Source organism: Entamoeba invadens, assembly GCF_000330505.1.
Source record: "Entamoeba invadens IP1 unplaced genomic scaffold scaff_1105074725953, whole genome shotgun sequence".
NCBI classification, from domain to species: domain Eukaryota; phylum Evosea; order Mastigamoebida; family Endamoebidae; genus Entamoeba; species Entamoeba invadens.
The window spans coordinates 23212-44363 of NW_004443705.1; the positions used below are offsets into that span (position 1 = coordinate 23212).

Below are 21152 nucleotides of genomic sequence, written 5' to 3' on the forward strand. Positions count from 1 at the left end.
TTTTGAAATTATTACCAAATTTAACTTTGTTATATATTATATTCTATTTAATAAAACAAATAAATAAACATCAAAAAACTTCCAATATCAAAGAAATAATTTCAATAAAAGGACATATGGGTATGCTAATAAAAGGAGGATGCTTGCAACTATTTGTAATTTTTAATAAAAATAAAAATATTTATTAAAAACCAATTATTCAAATAATTAAAAAATGAAATACACAAAAATAAATTTAAATTCAGATTAGAATCACTTTTTTTCTCAGCATCTTATATTTTTACTCCTACTGTATTAAAAAAATAAAAACTACAAATATGGTTATTTTTATTAATTTTTGATAATTAAAAGAAATCAAAAATTATTCTTCCTAATTCTTAGCAAAACCTACAAATAGACAGCTTTTTATGCAAGAAAACCCACAAATAAGCGACTTTGACGTAATTATATTTTTTAATAAATAATATAAATGAACTATATCTTAATTTGCACACCTTTAAACTAACTTGCACTTTTTGGGAAGTCACTTTAATCATTTTTGCAATTTTTTTAAATAAAAAAATCAAAAGAAACAATTTGAATTTAAATACGAATACAGTAGGGTAAGTAAGGGGCTTAAAAATACTGAGGGGCTTGACTTATACTTTTAATGGTTTATTTACTATATTTAAATAAAACTATTTTTAATGTTCTATTTAAAAACACAACTTTGATTTATAAGTTATAGTTTATAAACAATAAAAGTATTGGTTCATCCTTAGCATAAAATCAGAACTTGAAATTGTATTAAAAAGGACTTGGGTATTTGTTAGTTGTTTCTCAATTAAGTTGTCGGTAAGCGTTATTCTTATTGTTTGATATGGCTCTCGTTGTTAATTCAGCTTTTGGATATTCCAAGGCAAACTTTCCTCTTCGGTTTTGACCAAATATGTTGATCTAGGCAGAAGAATAAACAATTTCAAGTGTTCTCTGGTAAAAACACCGTTGGCTATTTGAAACAACCTGGAAGTCTCTTTGATAAAATGAACATTCTTTTGATCTTTACAATATTGACTGCAACAACACCAGAACGCTTATATGATGCAGCAATGATGTTTTAGTTGTTTTGCTCTCTAATGCTCCCAACACTTTTTTGGTATGATGAGCAACGGAAACATAAATATGCTCTCTCAGCTCTCCTTGTTTTCTTAGAACTTGTCGTGATCTGCCATCATTATCACTATGTTCTCTCATCCAAAAATAAATCCGATTTAAACCTCGCCGTCTTCAGATACTGCGAAATTGGTGTCAATTGATCTTCAATTGTCAGAGTATTCAGTAAGTTAGTGTTTTAACAAAGCCGAATACACAAGCCAAATGGTGAGACGAGTTGGCTTGTATGAGGTACAACTTGTTTATTATTGCTAAAGGAAATCCCGTCTTTGTTGAAAGAAGTTGTATTTGTGCTGTCATATAAACAAAAATAATTAAAGCTTTGTGAATTAATTCTTGATTATTTTAAACAATGAAAATAAGCTGTTCATTTATCTTCATAACATTGAAAGTTGCTAACCTTCTCTTTTCAAAAAAACATATTATTTTATTTTGATAAGCTAAAGGGATTCATGAGGATTGTTATTTTTTCTGAAGATGGTAAATATATTAAACACAATTTCTTTCATTTTGGATTTTTTTGCCTAAGATAAATAAGGTATATTTTGAAACACATGATTTTCTTTAAAAATGCTATTTACGGATTTTTTGAAAGATGATTCTTTCAGTTGATTTTTACAAAAAAATAATCTATTTCTTTTTTTTGATTTACAACTTGACCAACCTTGGTTCATATGAAAACAATAAAAATTAATTTAATTTATCGAAAAAGTCGATTTTTTAATCAAAATCACAAAACAAATTAATCTAACAATTTTTAATCTTTTTCACAAAAAATACAATTTATTACAAATCAATTTATGATATTTCAAACAATAAAAATTGATAGCAAATAACGTATTAATAATGTATACTTTATGCGATGACAATTTATGTATTTGCGCAAATTCAAAAAGAGAGGTTTTGAAGATCGATAAAACAACGATTGATAAATGAACAAATTTTTAAAATAAAATCATTTTTGTTTTAAACGGTTTTATTTATATTTCAAAACATATATACACAAGAAATAAATGTTTATATTATTTTTTATTATACAATAATAATTCTCAATAGAAATGTGTTCAATTTATTAATCAATTTTATATATTATTTGGCGTTTTTGTTATGTTTTGACGATTTTTGATATAATCAATTAACAAAACTCACTTTATAAAATTTCTTTGATAATTTTATTTATAGAATTTTAAATCAATAGTGGCAGTGCTATAAATATCTCTGAGGATGGTAAGTCGTGTAACAAACAGACATTATCAACACAGACTTAAACATCTAAAAAGTGAAATGACGTGTTCCCATATTCAAAAATAGTAACTTACTCAATATACATTTCAGACAGATGTAAAAGTGTAAACTTTCTATTTCTGTCATCCTCAGAAAATGATTGCCATCCTCAGAACTGTAAATTTGTTTAAAACATAAGTTAATATCAAAATGAAACATTCGTATTAAAATATACACAACATGATTAACTTTGTTATTACAATAAATTTGAATAATTGCATAAATTACAAAATTATTAATATATTTGTTATTTTTAAATCACATTTTTAAAAAATCAGTGTTTTCGACTTTTTCAATTTTCATTTTGATAAAAAAACAATTATCAATTTAAACGTAAATTTTAATTATTATGTTATAAAGACGGATTCGGAAATAATCTCAATAAGTTTATAATCATAATATGAACAAGTATAATTCACGTTTTGTTATTTCCCGTCTCAAGTTCGCGAGATATAATTATTGTTTATGTTTATAAATTATTGTATCGATTTTTTGATTGTTTTTAATTTTTTGGCATTTATGACAAATTATTACCATTATTTAAAATTCGAACTTTAACTCGAAATATTAAGTGTAAATTATAACTTGAGTTATGAAAGTGGGCCTTATGGGGAACTGAACCTTATGTTTTTTATTTTTGTATCCTCAGAAAAATATTTTTAATAAGGATAGCTTTGATCTTGAGGATACACCTTATCCTCAAGAAACCCTTAAGAATCCTTTTTTTGACATTTTTTTTATAAATTATTTATAGTTTTTGTTATTTTTTAAATAGAACCGGGAAAACTCTGTATAGTAAAAAAGATAATAAAACAATAGGTCAAGCCCATTAGTTTCGTCAGGTTCCTCACACCCCCCAAGTATATATTTAAATATAACTAAAAAATGAAATTATTAAAACACTCACAGTAATCTATTTTTAAAAGAAACTCGATTTATCAAACAATGTCAAAAAATGCAATTCCAATCAAAATAGTTTTAATTGGCGACGGTGCTGTTGGCAAAACTTCAATTTGTTTATCTTATATAAATCAGTATAATTCAAAAAAGGATTTATACATTCCAACTGTTTTTGATTCAGAAAAAATTAATAAATCCTTTGGTGATCAAAATTTTGAAATTACTTTTTACGACACAGCTGGTGCTGATGAATATGACAAATTGCGGAGACTTTCCTTTATCAATGCGACTGTATTTTTTGTTTGTTATTCTGCTGATTCAAAAACATCATTTGAGGATGTCAAACAAAAATGGTTGAAAGAGGCAAATTGGTTTGTCCAAAATTCACTGATTGTTTTGGTCGAGACAAAAGTCGACTTACGTTTTGAAAAAAGTGAGAACATTATAAGACGTTCTAATTTTGTAAAAGATGACGAAGGAGTCTTGTTGGCTAAACAAATTGGAGCGCTCGGATATTTTCAGACATCTGCAGAGAACAATTTGAATGTTGATAAATTGATTGAATTTGCTTGTATTAATTCACTCAAATATGAAATCCCTGTGATGCAACAGAGTGATTACGATTTGAATTTTGAAATGGATTCAAAACCAAAAATTCAAATGAAAAATATTAATAAATGAATCTTACACATTATTGTTATTTTCAATTATTAATTTCATATTAACACTTTAAATAACATTGAACATAATTCAAGTGGTCTAAAAATCAGGAAATCTCGAATTTATTAAATAAATTTCCGTTTTTTTAGAGTTTGTATTTTGTGCATAAACTATACACAAGCCAAAAAAGGAAAATCATAAAAACTTGGATTAATATCTTTGTAAGAACAGGCCAAAACAAAAATAAGGGCGTTATTTTAAATGTAAAAAACTTTATTTTTTTCAGTTTATCTATTTTTTATTAATTGTTTCTTTAAAGTTAGAACCGTATTGAATTTAAAAACTAAGAATTAAGTTATAAAATTTATTGTATTGATGTGATTATTGTTGTTTTTGATTTTAAATTATGTTTTGAAATTTTTTAAACAGTTTTCTGTTTTTTTAATTGTAAAAAATAAAAATACAATTAAAGTGTATCTTTGATGATTTGAAACACAAAATCATATTACAAAACTCAAACATAGTCTAGCAAATGAATAGACATCAGACGCTTTTTTGTATTTTATTCTGTCAAATACCTTGGGCGCCATATATTTTGGAGTGCCAATTTTTTTTGTGAAAGTCATGTTAGTCATCAGTAAATTGACGTTTTTGGAACTAACAAAGTCAAATAATTTAGCATTACTTTTTTTGACATTAAGTGATAACACTAAAATGTTGTCTAATTTTATTTCTATGTTTTATATATCATTTATATACAAATAATAAAAATTATTTAATTAAATTGTTGTTTGTATTATACTGAAGTCTTAACAATATTTTATTTCACTTGTTATATATCAATTCCTCTTTTTTGTTTAAAGAGGAATTGGTTTAAATCTTTAGAGAATGTACACCCCTTTAATGATCGATTTAGTTTAATATCCACTAACTCAATGTGACCATTTAAAAAAGAATAATTCAATGGATTTTAATTTTTCTGTTATTACAATATATTTTTTTAGATAAGAATGATCATTAAAAAATAATACAAAAAAAGTTGGTTTCTAAAGAGTGGGGTCTAAGGTTTAATTTAATAAAATTCTTATTCTTGAGAGAATCCACATTTTAAAATTACTGTTTTAAAGGTTTGATTGCAAACCTTTAAAGAATAACTATTAGATGAATTAAAATTCTATAACAATAATATCATTAGAATTATTAACTCGGTATTTGAATAAAAATATTTGGTAAAACTAAAAAACATAAAAAGGTCTTAAAACATGGATTTTTATAATGAAATATGATGTTGTCTTTTTATAAGTTTTTCAAAATGAAAGTTTTTATGTTTTTATGTAGCAATAATGATAAATAAACAATACAACTTGTTTTGTTACGATCATAAAATCTTTCATTTAAATTTCTATATTCTAATTTTAAATCAATATTCAGCTACCTGTTGTTGTAAAACAACAAGAATCTTTTTTCGTTTATAAAAATGTGGACTGTCAAAGCAAATCATTACAAATGGCTGTTTTATTGTTACTATTGATAGGACTTTCATATGGGTATTGGGGAGAAGTCAATAATGAAATTCGATACAATACTGGCAGCAGTTCATCACAATGGACGGTTGGTTACTATTCTTATGATCGATTTACTTTTACATCCCAGTGCTGCACAAACGCGATGAAAACGTTTGCGGACACGGACCTTACAAGTGCAACTTCTGCTGCTGATAGATATTTCGAATTTTCTTCTGGCGTCAATATGAAATACTTCTTTATGAGAAATCGACCGAAAGCCGAGCGGATGTACGTTAAAGAAGAAAATCGACCAAACAATTTAGTCATCACTTTTGGATGTTTTGGGAGTACAACTAATTGTCGTACTTCTCAATATTCCAATGCAAATCCTTTTATTTATGTCTCGGACAAAGGTGTTGTTTTATACTCAAAAATTGATGAAAGATTCAGAATTGTATATACAAGAAATGTTTTTACCACAGTACCTCTTGTTTATATTGATGGTGATGTTTCTCAAAGTGTCGAAGTTTCTTTTAGTGGCTTTTCGTTGTCAAATAATTTCACTGTTGAGATGTACCTCTTTACTGGAAAAATTAATCCCAACAGTGTGACTTTCATTGATAGTGGTGCATACGCCGATTTTAAAGTTGCTGTCGTTTGCTATAAAAGAAATATATTTCGGTATATGTTAGTTTTAACTGTACACACTGAGGATCTAACTAATAAAGTGTGTGTGTGTATTCCCACTTATTATGGTCTGGTTGATACTTCTTACAATTTTCCAGACTGTGCGAACAATTCAACGTATTTCAATTTGGATTTGACTGCTGGGACACAGTGGACTTTTGTTCAACGTTCGTGGAATACAGTGATTGTGAAGGAAGGTGTATCAAATATACTGACGTCTTCAAGTACAATCATTTTACAAATGCTTTCACTGAGTAAAAATTCTCAAATTACGTTTGATAGTTACATGTCAATAAGTAGTCTTATTTTTCAAAATGAATGCCTACTGGTATTTAACAAAGAACTATACGTCAATTTTATTACAGTCAATTCAAGTGCTATACCGTATGGCTCAAAACTTTTTGGATATAAAAGTTTTGTGTGCTATTATTGTGCTGCAGGAGAAGTCATCAAATGTGATGATGGTTATGTGCATTACAAAAGTTGCACTTGTATTACTGGATTCAATTTTCTTGACTCAGGACTATGTGAAACATGTCACTCGACTTGTGAAACGTGTAGTGGTCCATTAGCTTCAAATTGTTTAAGTTGTGGAAGTGGAAGATATTTACAAAATGGGCAATGTTTGTCATGTGACTCAAACTGTTTTGATTTTGGACCAAGTTGTAATAACATTAATGGATGCATAAAATGCAAAGATGCGTTTTACGTCAACAACAAAATGTGTTCACCATGCAATTCTAATTGCAATACATGCAATGGGGGGACTTCTTCAAGTTGTCTGAGCTGTAAAAGTGGGAAATATTTCGTTGCCCAAAACAAGACTTGTAATGACTGTGATCCAAATTGTGCATATGGGTATTGTAGTACTGTTGATGGTTGTACTAAGTGTATTGAAGGTTATTTCCCTCAAAACTACAGATGCACCAAATGTGGTGTTACTTGTAAAACGTGTGATATTGTGTCCACCAATTGTTTAAGTTGTTACAATGACAGTTTTATTGAGAATAACAAATGTATCACATGTGAAGAAGGTTATTGTGAAGTTGGGTATTGTCTACAAGAAGATGGCTGCATGAAGTGCAAAAGTGGATATTATAAAAGTGGGAAAAGGTGTTTGAAATGTGATACAAATTGTTTAACATGTGGCACTACATCGACTGATTGTCTCTCTTGTGCAAGTGGATTGTACTTGAATGATTCGACACATCAATGTATTGACTGTGATTCGAATTGTATTGACACGTTAACACACTGCACTTCATCAAGTGGGTGTATTCAATGTAAAGATGGCTTTTATGTGAACAACAAAAAATGTTCAGTATGTGATAATACATGTTATACATGCAACGGCAATTCCTCATCAAACTGTCTGAGTTGTAATTTGGGGAGATATCTCGATGTTAACAATTGTAAAACGTGTGATATCAATTGTGTTGATAATCCAACTAATTGTGATGTAATCCAGGGATGTACTAAGTGTGCTGTTGGCTATTTTGTAAATTCAAAAATGTGTAAAAGTTGTGATAGTCAATGCAGAACGTGTTACGGAGAGTTGTCTTCTAATTGTCTCAGTTGTAAAACAGGAACTTATTTGGACAACTATCAATGTTTGTCTTGTGACTCAAAATGTGTTGATTCAAGTACACACTGTGACACAGCCACTGGCTGTTCAAAGTGTGTTGACGGGTATTATGCATATAATAAAATGTGTGATCAATGCGATTCAACATGTTTGACCTGTGATGTGATTTCAACCAATTGTACCTCATGTAAACAAAGAACTTATTTAAATGATTACAATTGTGTTGCTTGTTATGTACATTGTAAAGGAACAACTTCATCATATTGTAGCACCACAGAGGGGTGTCTTGATTGTGTAGATGGATACTATAGTTCTGATAAAATGTGCAAAAAGTGTGATTCAAATTGCAAGACATGTGACCAGACATCAACCCAATGCCTTTCTTGTGGAAACAATTATTATCTTGAAAATTCCATTTGTAAAAGTTGTGGAGAAGAGTGTAAAATGTGTGACCCAACTTTGGGATGCACCACATGTAACAAAGGATTTTATCCAGAATCAAAAACGTGTTCAAAATGTGACTCATCGTGTTCTGACTGCACTTCACTTTCTGATTGTCAAGGTTGCACCAATAATACATATCTTGAAAATGGATTATGTTACCAATGTGATTCAAATTGTAATGCAACATGTGATGGACTACGTGGCTGTTTAAATTGCTCCGAGGGGTATTACCCATCAAATAAGATATGTGCTGCTTGTTCAGAAATACCGAATTGCGACAAATGCAGTACAACATCCAAGACTTGTATTAAATGTAACAGTCCATTTGAAGTATCTAATGGGAAGTGTGTCTGTCCTACACAACTTCAAATGTATCAAAGTAGTGTAAATACATGTGAGTATTGTTATAACAATATAACAAATTGTAAGGTATGCAAAAACAATGAAACATTGATGAGTCAACAAAAATATGAAGCGGTGTGTGAAGAGTGCTTTACACCTTATGTCTTAGTCAATGGAAAATGCATTTTGTGTGAAAACAAAATATACAACAAAAACACAAAAGAATGTGACAATTATGAAACAAATTGCACTACACAAAATGACAACAAAAAATGTTTGAAATGTCAACCCTCAAATTATTTATTGAATGGCAAATGTGTGCAATTCACAAATTCAGTTTGCCAGCAGACAAGTAAAATAACATGTGAAGAGTGTGGTGATGGGATTTCTTCCACTGGAAATTGTCAAATAACAGATGACTTGGACACTTTAAAATGTAATTACTATAAAACACAAACAAATAAAGTTTCGTGTTTGCAGTGTGAAGAAAACTCGACAATAACAAGTGGAGTTTGTGTGAAAGATGATACACAAAATTTGATTAAAAATGGAAACGTTTTTAAGTGTCAAAACAACAACTATTTAGACTCAAACAATTTGTGTATCAAATGCTTTTCTAAAGACGTGTTATCAATTTCTTGTGTTCAATCTAATGATAACATATTTATAATAAAATGTGAACAAAATTCACTTTTGGATTTAAAATCAAACAAGTGTATGACATCGACAAACTGTGGTGTGTTTGAATCAAATGATTGTGTTAAATGCAAACAACTTTCAAGTAAAATCAACAACATATGTGCAACTTGTTCTGTTACTAATTGTGTTAAATATGATGTTAATTGTAAATGCGTTCAATGCGAAAATACACATCTCCCAATTAATGGGAATTGCTTATCACTCAAACAACTTTCGTGTTATGCAGGGGATGGTAAACGATGTACCAAATGCTTTGACAATTATTATTTTACAAACACAAATATAAACAATGATAATAATCATTTTTGTTCAAAAAGAAGTGATGATGTAAATTCAAAATACAGTTATCAAAAATCAAATGAAGATGTCCCGCAAACAGTTGAATGTTTTGGTGGTTTCTTCCCTTTTGAAAACACTTGTGTTTCAATACAGAATTATAAAAAAGCTTCAAAGTTAAAATCAACGTCAGAAAAATGTATAAATGCGATTTCTAATAATATCTATAATTATACAACAAATAAAAGCACATCAAAATGTGAAAATATTGAAAATAACACAAATTGTGATGTTAAAACAACAAAAGGGTGTTTAAAGTGTTCAAATAGGTACTTCCTTCAAAATATGTTATTAATTTCAACATGTGAAAAGTGTTCTTCTAATTGTATGTCATGTTTTAACACGTCATATTGTCTAAGTTGTGCAGATGGTTCCGTGTTGAACAGAGTGACAAACACTTGTGAAAAATCTGAAGATCTGACAAAGAAGTGTCGCCAGGTGATGCCGGGCGGTGTTGGGTGTGCGATATGTCGGGATGGTTATTACAAATCACAGTCAAGTTGTATTGAGTGTGACACAACTTGCTCAGTTTGTAATGACCAATTTTCGTGTTTAAAATGTGCACCAAATCATTTCAAAATTTATGGTGAAAGTCTGTTGTGTTTACCATTTGAGAATATGACAAATTGTGAAAATATCACACAAAGTGGATGTATTAAATGTGAAAGTGGCTATTATTTGAGTGAATCTAAACCGCTTTGTTATAGTTGTAGTGTTGGCTGTGTTACTTGTACCAACTTATATAGTTGTGATAAATGTGAAAGCAAATACATAATAATTGGTCTGACTTGCGTACATTACAGTGAAATTAAATATTGTGAAAATGCTGAAAACAACAAATGCGCCAAATGTTCTGATAATAAAATACCATCGGAAGACGGTGCTTCGTGTATTGACAAGTCTAAAATTGCGATATATATTTCTATGGGTATCGTATGCGCATTTGTTATATTAGTGATCGTTTCTATTATAGTGTTGATTATCATTTTACTGAGAATGCACCACAAGAAAACTAAAGAACTTCGCAAAGTGTGTATTTTTAAAATGAGTCGGTCGAACATAGCTTTTATATCAAAATTGGGATGCATTTCATCAAATAAAAAAGTGTTAGAATTTACAGGGGATGACGTGTCGAATGAGATCAATGTGTGTGAGGAAAACAGAGAACTCATATGTATTGGAAACACATCAAAAAGTATCAAAAAAGTTCAATTTACAGTTAAAGACGGGTGTGACCAATATTCAGTGAGAAGTGTCCCTCCACTAGTTACTCTTAAAAAAGGATTTGCATGCGAATTTGAAATCTTTTTAACACCATATTTCTCAAGTAACATATCTGACACAATCGCATGTGTTGTTCTTGATATAGAAAGTGGTAAAGAAGACGTGTATCTTATTAAAATCAAAGCAACAACTAAAATGACGACTCGAATTGATTATCATGAGTTGGAAGAAAAACAAAAACTTGGTGAGGGGTCTTTTGGTATTGTGTACAAAGGAATGTACAGAGGAAATGTTGTTGCAATTAAAAAGATGAAACAAATAAACAACTCAGATGAAAAAAAATCAATTGATGAGTTTGAGAAGGAAGTTGCCATGTTGGACAAGTTCAGATGTGATTACATTGTCCACTTCTATGGCGCCGTTTTTATACCAAACAAGATATGTATGGTCACCGAATTTGCACAATTTGGGAGTTTACAAGACTTAATTAAACACAAAAGAAGTGATGAAATTGAGACCAAGTTGCGAGTTAAAATGTTACTTGATGCAGCTAAAGGTATTTCATATTTACACAAGAATGGGATATTACACAGAGACATCAAACCAGACAACATTCTTGTGTTCTCACTTGATGTAAATGAGAAGGTGAATGCAAAATTGACTGACTTTGGAAGTGCAAGAAACGTCAATCTACTGATGACCAACATGACTTTCACTAAAGGTATTGGCACTCCAAAATATATGGCACCCGAGGTGTTGGACAGAAAGAAATACAAGAAATCGTCAGATGTCTATTCATTTGCAATGACTATGTATGAGGTGTTACAATTGGATTTTGTGTTCAAAAAAGACGATGAGAGGTTTCTACATGTTTGGAATATCGCAGATTTCATAACCAGTGGTAAAAAATTAGAAAGACCACAAAACATCTCAATAAAAGAGTTTGACATCATTCAAAATGCTTGGGCACAAGACCCCAAAGAAAGAATTCCAATCGAAAAAGTTATTGAAAAACTGGAAGAATTGAATCATTGATTTATTTTAAATATTCTTTTGATTTAATTGTTTTATTCCAAGTAAAGTATTTACTTTTATTGTTTTCTTTCATCCCAATTACAGAAGGCTGAAAAATCTTAACAAGTTTTCTTTTTTGTGTGTTTTAATTTCCATCAACTTTTTACATGAAAGACCCAATTGCCCTTTATCATTGTGAAATATAAATAATAAAAAATGAATAAACAAATTTATATTTAATAATATATATAAATTATAATGATAGTATATAAATAATAAAGTAAATATTGGTATGGTTTCAATTAAATTAATGTCGAACAGGTTTACCTTGGGTTGGTGATACAAAGCATCGTATTAAAAATTCAAGAAAACGCACTCAAACAATCTGTCTGTGCTACCGTTTTACCCACGTTTTATCCTCCCCAGTCGCGGATACCCGCTTGCGGGAGAATGACATCTGCGTCCAATCAGTACGGACAAAAAATTGGTTTAAATGGGGCGTACAAAACAGTAGCTGAAAATGGAATAATACTTGATTATTGTTTTGGTCGTGATAAAATCAGTCGGTTTCGACACAAAATCATAAAGATATTATTATTTATATAATAATTATAATATTAATTTTAAAAACAAAAAATAAATTGTAGAAAAAAAAATAAATAGATCACGATGATGACAAAAATTTGTCGAGCGACGAAGGACTGCTTGTCGAGAAGATAACCATCGATATTAATCCTCATTTTTTTCATATGACAACAACATGAAATTGGGTCTAAAATTAAAAAATGTTGTTAAACCACTGTCGGAACCTTTCAAATTGTCTTGAATTGTCGATGAACACGAAAAATATGGATAGAATTACAGTCGTGTACTATAAAGAGAAAAATGATGGTTTGTGTTTTATCGGAATACAAATATTGACGACGGGAAAAGTGCTAACAATTTAGGTTAATTCCAAAAATGGCAATCAATTTATCTTTTCGTTATATTTTTTGTTCAAATCTTGAGGATTATGTCTCTGTTGTTGTAATATTTTTAAATAAGATATTGTGTGTCAAAAAATCCTCAAAAATATGAAACGGGTTTACAATGATTTTTTTTAAAGAAAAAGCAAAATTAACTTTTTTTCTATGCTATTTAAAAAAAATAAAAGGGGAAACCGCGAACGTGTTAATTTTTGAAAATAAACATTAAATGTAGACCGAATATATCATCAAAATTAAAAAGTTATTATTAAACTAAAAATTAAAAAAAACATTTACAAGTCAGTACTACAGACATGGTACCAAAGTTTCGACCAGGATTGTGGTTTCGACTAATAATTAATAATTTTTATAACCTTGTAATAACTAAATGAGAAAAGTTATATTTGGAACGGTTTTTAGAAATAAATTAAAAAACTTGTTCATTACTATTCAATTAGTAATTAAATAATAAGTCGAAACCTTGGTACTCGTAGAAACTTTAGTCCCATATTTGTAAATTTCTAAAATTTTTCTTAAACTCCTTAAGTTGTAAATTGTTTGGTCAAAACCATAAAAATATTTCAAATTTAAAACCGAAATTTTCAGATAACGTATGTGAACCAACTCCAAAACGCGTTCTTGAAACTTGTTCTTCGATGTCACTTATTACGGTTTTACACGAGACGAGACTCGTTATGATCATGTTTTGAACAGTTTTAAACAAATGAATTTTTTTGGTTTTTATTTTAATATTTTGTTTTTGTTTTTGTTATACAACACATTCTTTTGTCCGTTTTTATATCGTACTTGTTCGGGATAACATCGTTATTAATTTGCTTTAAAGCTTAAAAATTTTAAGACAATTTGATGGGTTTTTACCATACTTGTATAATAAAATTGTATATCTGTTATAAATTTCAAACCATTTGAAATATGACGAATTAATTAAATTTAAATTTAAAAGTTCAATCTCGAATTTGAAAGACAGAGTAATTCAAGTTTTCATCAACTGTTCATTTTTACACGATCTACTTGAAAATCACATTGCAATAGTTTACTAATAGTTTCAACTAAAAATGCAATTAAATATAAATAAACAAATAAAAGACGTGACGTGTCGACATGATATAAAGATACACGCCAGTTTGTGATCATTCAAATGTCGTGGGACGGTTACACAGCTTCAATGATTGGTGCAGGCAAGGGCCACGGTGGAATCATTCTTGCGACTAATGGAGCAATCATGTCACAGGTTGGCTTGACAATCCAACAAGCAGAAGCAACAACTATTGCAAATGCAATCATGTCTGGAAATGTGGGAGACTTCCAGTCAAAGGGACTTCACATTGGTGGTGTCAAATACACTGTCACAAGAGCTGACAAAGACGAGGGAACTGTTTTTGGAAAGGCTGGTGCAGCTGGTGTTTCAATTTACAAGGGAATCAAAGTCATATTGATTGGATACTTCAAGGACGCGTCTGTCTCTGCTGGACAGAATTCAGACGCTGTCTACAAGCTCAAAGATTACATGGGACAATCGGGTTATTAAATTCATTCACTTCTTCATCATTACTCACTTTTTCTATATATTATAATAAATCAAACCAATAATTTATTATAAAACAATTAATATAAATTAATTATTAAATAATAAACTATAAATATAGATTTATTTTTTAAATTTTATGAAAAATTATTGATAAAAAATAAAAATGTGTGAATTGAACACACGACTTTTTGTAATTTAACTTATTACCTGTAATCTAGAAAGATTAAAGTTTAAATAAAACATTTTACCAACTAAACTACTTCCACATTTAATAAAAAGAAAAAATTATATGGTAATTTATTTATTTTAGCAATTTTAATAATAATTATAATTTAGTTTATTTTTGTTCATCATTTATAATTTGCAGTTTTTTTATTAAACAATACATTAGATATATTATAGTTATTAAGTGTAATTTTTTTGTTTTTGTTTGTTAATACTATTTATAATACTTTTGTATCAGAATGATTTGTTTTTACAGTAATAAATTAATATGTTTAATTTTTTAAAGTTATGTGACATATAATATACTGTTAAAAACATGAATGATATTATTTAAATTGAAAACATCTTTATTCCAAAATGACTGGTATTTTTCAATGTTATTTAATTTGTGTTGACAAATTTTAGTTTGTTGTATTATTAAACTAACTTTAACAATAACATATAATAACATTCAAATTGATGAAAAATGCTTAACATAATTATTTTGCAATTATTGTAAATTTATAATGATATTTGGACTGATCTCTCTTCGTATGATTTGAATGTTTCTACACAAAATTTGGACTTGAAACAAACGAAGAAATATAATAAATTACTTTTCTTTGATACCAGTGAACACACTTATACATCAACTCAAAAAATTGAATTTACTTAATTTGACGTGAACAACAAAGTAACCTGAATATAGTAAATTATGTGATAATAAATTTGATACAAAATATACAAAAATGATCATAATCAAATTTAAGTTATAATCATCAGTTTGACACCAATAGCATCTGGATTTGTTTTGTATAACTAAAAATACCGAACAGAAATTGATTGTCACAAATATTGTAAATGCACCTTCTTTGTGTTTTGATGTTGTTCTTTTGTATTCAACAAATCTTGTTCATTCAGAGGTAGTCACAAACAAACTATCAGAACCAATGGATGCACCAATTCATACGATCTTATTTGTTATTTAACAACATAAACATATGACTTTGACAAACAGTTTTCAACTATTAATTGTCCATGTGATGTCTCCAATTTTGAAAAACGGTGAAGTGTCAATTTATTATTCAAAACTACAATTTCAGATCATTTGCGATTGATCACAACGGTAATGCACCACTTAAAATCGATAAAAAATTGATATTTTTTTAAGTAAAATCACTCGATTACAAAGACAGAGTTTGATATCATCAACCGATCTAACAACAACCAATACAGCGTATGGATTATCAATTGAATCTTTGACAATTTCCACATTTACAACTATTAGTAAGATAGCTGATATTAACACAATCATTGGGAAGAACTAAGGTTTGTTAGGTTAACTGTTGAATCCAAAATTGGAGAATTTGGAGCGACAACTTTGAATCAAACTACAAGAAGTATAATAGGTGCCTCAAAGTATTATAATGACTATGCAGATAATTATTTGTGCTCAAATCAACTCTTGTTTTATTGCTATTCAAGTACCAAAACTCACATTTCATAATAATGGTATTATTAACACACAATGATGATCGTAAAAGTCTTTCGGATCATTCAAAATACAAAACAATTACATTGGATGTTGAACTTGAAACTATGAATACTAACAACTCCGAGTCGTTAACAACAACCGATTTTGAATTGTTCTCATTATCAAAACAGATATCAGAGGAAACTATATTTTAATAAAGTTGCAAATGTAACAGAATGAATATTTTCTTTAAAAGCACTTTTTTCTTTTTTTCCTAACTTCATATTTGATGCTGATATATTACAAATACATTAAATTTGCATATTTAGCTTGATATAAGAAACCTTCTTATGTCATTTGCATTTATCATGCGACAATAAATAAGACAACTCAACTTAAGTCATTCGACCTTTTAAGTTTCAATTTAAAAAATGATATCAACCATTAAAGTAAAAAAAATGTTGTGTGACGATTTTTTTATTTTGTTTATTCTGTTGTTCTTATATTTTTTAAATTTATTAGTTTTTTTATCAATTTAATTTAAAAAATTAAATAATATCATTAAATGTAATTAAATAAAGTTTCAAGCTCATATTTAACGTTTTCTAAAGAACTTCTTTTTGTGGGTTCGTTTTCCCAACAACCATTAATAATATCGTATATATCTTGATTCATCTCATCTGGCTTTGGTAATCGTGACCCTTTAATCACAAACTCTGCAATTGACCAAGGAAATTTGAATTTATCGTAGGAATATGCATAACTCCATGAAATACACTCGAACATGGTGATAGCCAAAGAGTATATATCAGCACTCTTTTTATATTTTTCTCGTTTTAACACTTCGGGCGCCATGTAGACTGGTGTACCAATTCCCTTTGTGAATGTCATGTTAGTCATTAGCAAGTTAACATTTCTTGCACTTCCAAAATCAGTCAGTTTGGCATTTACATTGTTGTTAAAAGCAATTGAAATAACAAGTATGTTGTCTGGTTTGATGTCTCTGTGTAATATACCATTTGTGTGTAAATACAAAATTCCACTTAATGTATCCAACATTAATTTTATTCGAAGTTTCATTTCAATTTCTTTGCTATTTTTATGTTTCATTAAATCTTGTAATGAACCAAACAGAGCAAATTCACTAACCATACACATTTTATTTGGGATAAACACAGCACCATAGAAATGGATGATATACTCACACCTGAATTTGTCTAACATTGCAACTTCTTTTTCAAATTCTACGTCTGATTTATCTCCACTATCAGTTTTGCCGTCTTCGGTCTGTTTCATTTTCTTGATGGCCACCTCATTTCCTCTGTATTTTCCTTTGTAAACAACACCAAAAGATCCTTCACCCAATTTTGATTCTTCAATTAATTCTTCATAATCTATTCTTGTAGATTGACTTGTTATTCCTTTCATTATGATTTCATTTATATTTTCGATATTTGTTTTGAGATTTTTTGAGACTATGCAAATGGTGTTATTTATTCGACACGTGCATTCGGGTTTCAAATATATCTAAAATTCACATGCAAACTTCTTTTTTAACATGACGACTTCTGGTGTTACTCTTATTGTAAATTTGTCAATTTGTGTTGTTGTGGTGAATTGAATTTTCAAGACGTTTTTGGACATATTGCCAACACAAAACACAATTTTTGTTTCTGTGTTGACAGGAATTTCTTCAATTTCAGAATTAAAATTGAGTTCTTTTGAAGAGACGCAAATGTTGTTTGCAAGTGAATTGAATTTGACATTTGATTTTTCCATTCCGAATATGGTTGTGGTTTTTTCTTGCTCCTTTGTGTGAATCATTTTTAAAATTCTCTTCGTGGAAAATATTAACACTATAACAAGAATCGATAATACAAATATAATAAAAAGAACTACAACAAGTATGACCCACCACACAGCACGCTTTTCACAATAAGTTCCATCTGGACTTGGTGCATACCAGAATGAACATTTGTTGCATTTTGAATTTTTTATTTCTTTACACTTTGTTATCTGAGAAAGTGTCACACATATTCCACTTGAAAGTAAGACCTTCGATGATAAACATGATTCGCAACTTCTTTTGGATGAACATGTTAGACACGTTGTTTCACACTTTTCACATTCATTTGTATTGACTTGAAAATACCCGTCTTTACATCGCGTGCATCCATGTTGTGTGACATTCACATCACATCCTATTTAACTATTTTGTGGTTAAGAGTCTCCACTCCATGTTTTGTAATTCGTTGAATTACAAGTCAAACATGTCGAATTTGTATTACACAATGAACATGAAAGATTACATTTATAACAGTCCAACCCATTTCTGTAATAACCTTCAGCGCATTTTGCACATCCACCAGATGATATAAATTGTGTGCAAATTCCTACCAATTCGGAATTTGTTTTGCAAATATTATTTGAAATGTAAAATCCTGGTGGACATGAAAGACAGTAAGTCGGATTCATGACACAGGTCAAACAATTTGGATCGCATCTTTCACATTTATTAGTTGATGAATTAAAATAATAAGAATTTTTACAACGCAAACAAGAAACCAAACTCTGATTTGTGCATTGTAAATCGTCATTTGTAAGACATTCTGCATTGTTTAAAATTAAACTATTATCACACTCCAAACACTTTGAATTTGTGATGAAAGTGCAGTTGTTGATAAATGAAGTACATTTCCCGTTTTCATCATTTGGATCAGAACAGTTATTGTGTTCACACTGTCCAGATTTATTTATTTCAAATTCAATTTCACATTTTGTGGGACGACCATTTTCACACACTTCACTTGATTTGTAGAGATCTGAGCACTTTTGACAATTGTTGAAATTTGTTATATACCCACTTTTACAAGCAATTATATTATTTTGATTGACCATTATGGAATTGTTATCAGGAATTTCACAACTACCATTGTCAATTATATATAAATTGTGTAAACTGCAAATTTGACATGTACTATTAAAAGTTTGAATCAGACAAGATGATGTATTTTGACAGTGACCTTTAGAAAGTAAATACCCATTTGAACGGGGAACGGAAAATCTGCCCTTTTAAAAATTGCCTTTTCAATAATTCGCCTTTTTTCGCCTTTATTTTTCAACAAAATTTCAAGTCATTTGAATTTTTGTTGAATATTTATTTAAAACTCGTTTACAAAAATAAATCAATCTGTATTATTGTATTTATTACAAAAATATATAATGTTTATAGTTAATTTATATTTATTATCGAGATGGTTTTTATATTAAATAAATAAGTATATATTTTTATTTAAATTCGAAAACTACATTATAATATAAATAATTATTAACAATATTATTATTATATGAATAACTGTAAATATATATATACTGTATAATTATAAAATGTTAATAATTGTATAATATTTGTATTTTAATAACATAAAATATTGATTATAACACAAATAAATAAATAAAAAGTATATAAATAAATATATATTATATTTTATATTTTTTATGATTAAATAGAATTATTTTATTATGAAACGTATTAGGTCATCTACAATATTCAATGGAAAATAAAACAACCACACCATTGGTTATATCCGACATTCCTCAACCTCCTAAATTTGAAATGATTTCATCAACACATGGAAATCCTCAACCATACATTAATGGTTATAAATTTAGATCTGTTGATAAAAAACGCATATTATTTAAATGTGAATACCAACAATGCAAAAAACGTATTAGATTGCTTTTTGATGAAAAAGGAAACACAATTGGATATGAAGAAACTGGTTCTCAAAAGGGTCTTCCACATAAACATGACACCACTTCTTATTTTGACAAAAAGTGTACTGAAAACATGAAAGAAGAAGCAAAGAAAGAAAACTCAAAAAATAAAAGCGCCATGGAAATAGTCGCAGAAGCTTACGTCAATGGTTCTTCAAAACGTTTATCTTTATGTGAACATATAGTGCGAAGTCAAAAACAGATATCCAAAAACCCAAAAGAAATTGATCAAATCACATTCACTAACGAGGAACTTTCTTTTGTCATGCACCAAGATTATGAAATGATTATATTTGGTAAAAAAGAATATTTAAATTATTTTAAAACATGTAATACAATTTTGATGGATGGAACTTTTAAATCATGTCCAAGTTTGTTTATTGAGATATATGGAAACAAAATTTTATATTAAATAATATATTATTACACAAAAAATATTGAAAATAAAATATTATAATATTGTTAAATAGAAAATATTTCATTTCTAAATTTAATATACAATTTATATGTATTATTATATTAAAAAATAATATATATATACATTCTAAATAAAATAATTTGATATTAAAGTGTTATAATATACTAATATCAAACATTTTTACAAAAATATTAATATATTTTTATATTATTTTTACATCATTTTTGACAAATAGAATTGTTTTCTCAAATGTATACCATTCACGGTTTGCAAAATGGAGAATCTTTTCCAGTTTTTTATTCGTGTCTTGTTTCAAAAAGTAAAGAAACGTACAAAAAATTATTCGATAAGATTGAAGAAATTTGTAAAGAAAAAGTGTTTCATAAAAATGTTGTTGTAATGGGAGACTTTGAAGTTGTGTATTTCAAAGATCTATTTGGAACTGAGGTTAATGTTAAATGTTGTCATTTTCATTTTTGCCAATCTCTTTACAGGAGAGTTTTAACTATGGGATTTGGTGAAAGATTTGTTGAAGGTGATTCGTTTAAAACCTTAATAAAAATGTTAATGTCATTGGCTTATTTGCCAAAAACAATGATCAGGGACACATTTTATATGATAAAAGAAGAACTGTGTCAAGACGAAGATGTTAAAGTGTTTTTTGAGTATTTTGAAAACACTTATATAAATGGCGTTTTTAAAATTGAGCACTGGTCGGTATTTGGTCTTCCCGAAAGAACAAATAACCGAGCGGAAAGTTTTCATTCGGCGTTGAATCGATTTATATGTATTTCTCATCCTGTTATTCACACTTTTGTTGAAAAATTGCTGTCTTTCCAGAATATTATAGATTTGAAATTTAAACTATTTGAAGAGTCACTTAACACAACTCGAAAAAAGATTGGTACGGTCGAAAAAAATATTACTCTAAAG

General features: G+C 28.6%; 6 protein-coding genes across 6 annotated transcripts; 3 read left to right on the forward strand and 3 right to left on the reverse strand.

The window, feature by feature from the left end:
• Positions 1–3381: 3381 nt before the first annotated feature.
• EIN_401380 (Rho GTPase, putative) lies at positions 3382–4301 on the forward strand (the record flags this gene model as incomplete). Its single annotated transcript, XM_004261098.1, has 2 exons — positions 3382–3882; positions 4146–4301. The coding sequence occupies 2 exons, from the start codon at positions 3382–3384 to the stop codon at positions 4299–4301; spliced, it is 657 nt and encodes a 218-aa protein (XP_004261146.1).
• A 195-nt stretch (positions 4302–4496) lies between these two features.
• EIN_401390 (protein serine/threonine kinase, putative) lies at positions 4497–4941 on the reverse strand (the record flags this gene model as incomplete). The annotated part of the gene is made up of 2 exons (XM_004261099.1): positions 4497–4729; positions 4929–4941. The coding sequence occupies 2 exons, from the start codon at positions 4939–4941 to the stop codon at positions 4497–4499; spliced, it is 246 nt and encodes an 81-aa protein (XP_004261147.1).
• Positions 4942–5281: 340 nt separating this feature from the next.
• Positions 5282–11853, forward strand: EIN_401400 (protein serine/threonine kinase, putative; the record flags this gene model as incomplete). The annotated part of the gene is made up of 2 exons (XM_004261100.1): positions 5282–5314; positions 5428–11853. The coding sequence occupies 2 exons, from the start codon at positions 5282–5284 to the stop codon at positions 11851–11853; spliced, it is 6459 nt and encodes a 2152-aa protein (XP_004261148.1).
• A 2103-nt stretch (positions 11854–13956) lies between these two features.
• Positions 13957–14346, forward strand: EIN_401410 (profilin, putative; the record flags this gene model as incomplete). Its single annotated transcript, XM_004261101.1, has 1 exon — positions 13957–14346. The coding sequence occupies one exon, from the start codon at positions 13957–13959 to the stop codon at positions 14344–14346; it is 390 nt and encodes a 129-aa protein (XP_004261149.1).
• A 2239-nt stretch (positions 14347–16585) lies between these two features.
• Positions 16586–17452, reverse strand: EIN_401420 (serine/threonine protein kinase HT1, putative; the record flags this gene model as incomplete). Its single annotated transcript, XM_004261102.1, has 1 exon — positions 16586–17452. One exon carries the CDS (start codon positions 17450–17452, stop codon positions 16586–16588), a length of 867 nt encoding a protein of 288 aa, XP_004261150.1.
• Positions 17453–17551: 99 nt separating this feature from the next.
• On the reverse strand, positions 17552–18922 carry EIN_401430 (hypothetical protein; the record flags this gene model as incomplete). Its single annotated transcript, XM_004261103.1, has 2 exons — positions 17552–18180; positions 18295–18922. The coding sequence occupies 2 exons, from the start codon at positions 18920–18922 to the stop codon at positions 17552–17554; spliced, it is 1257 nt and encodes a 418-aa protein (XP_004261151.1).
• Between the last annotated feature and the right edge of the window lie 2230 nt (positions 18923–21152).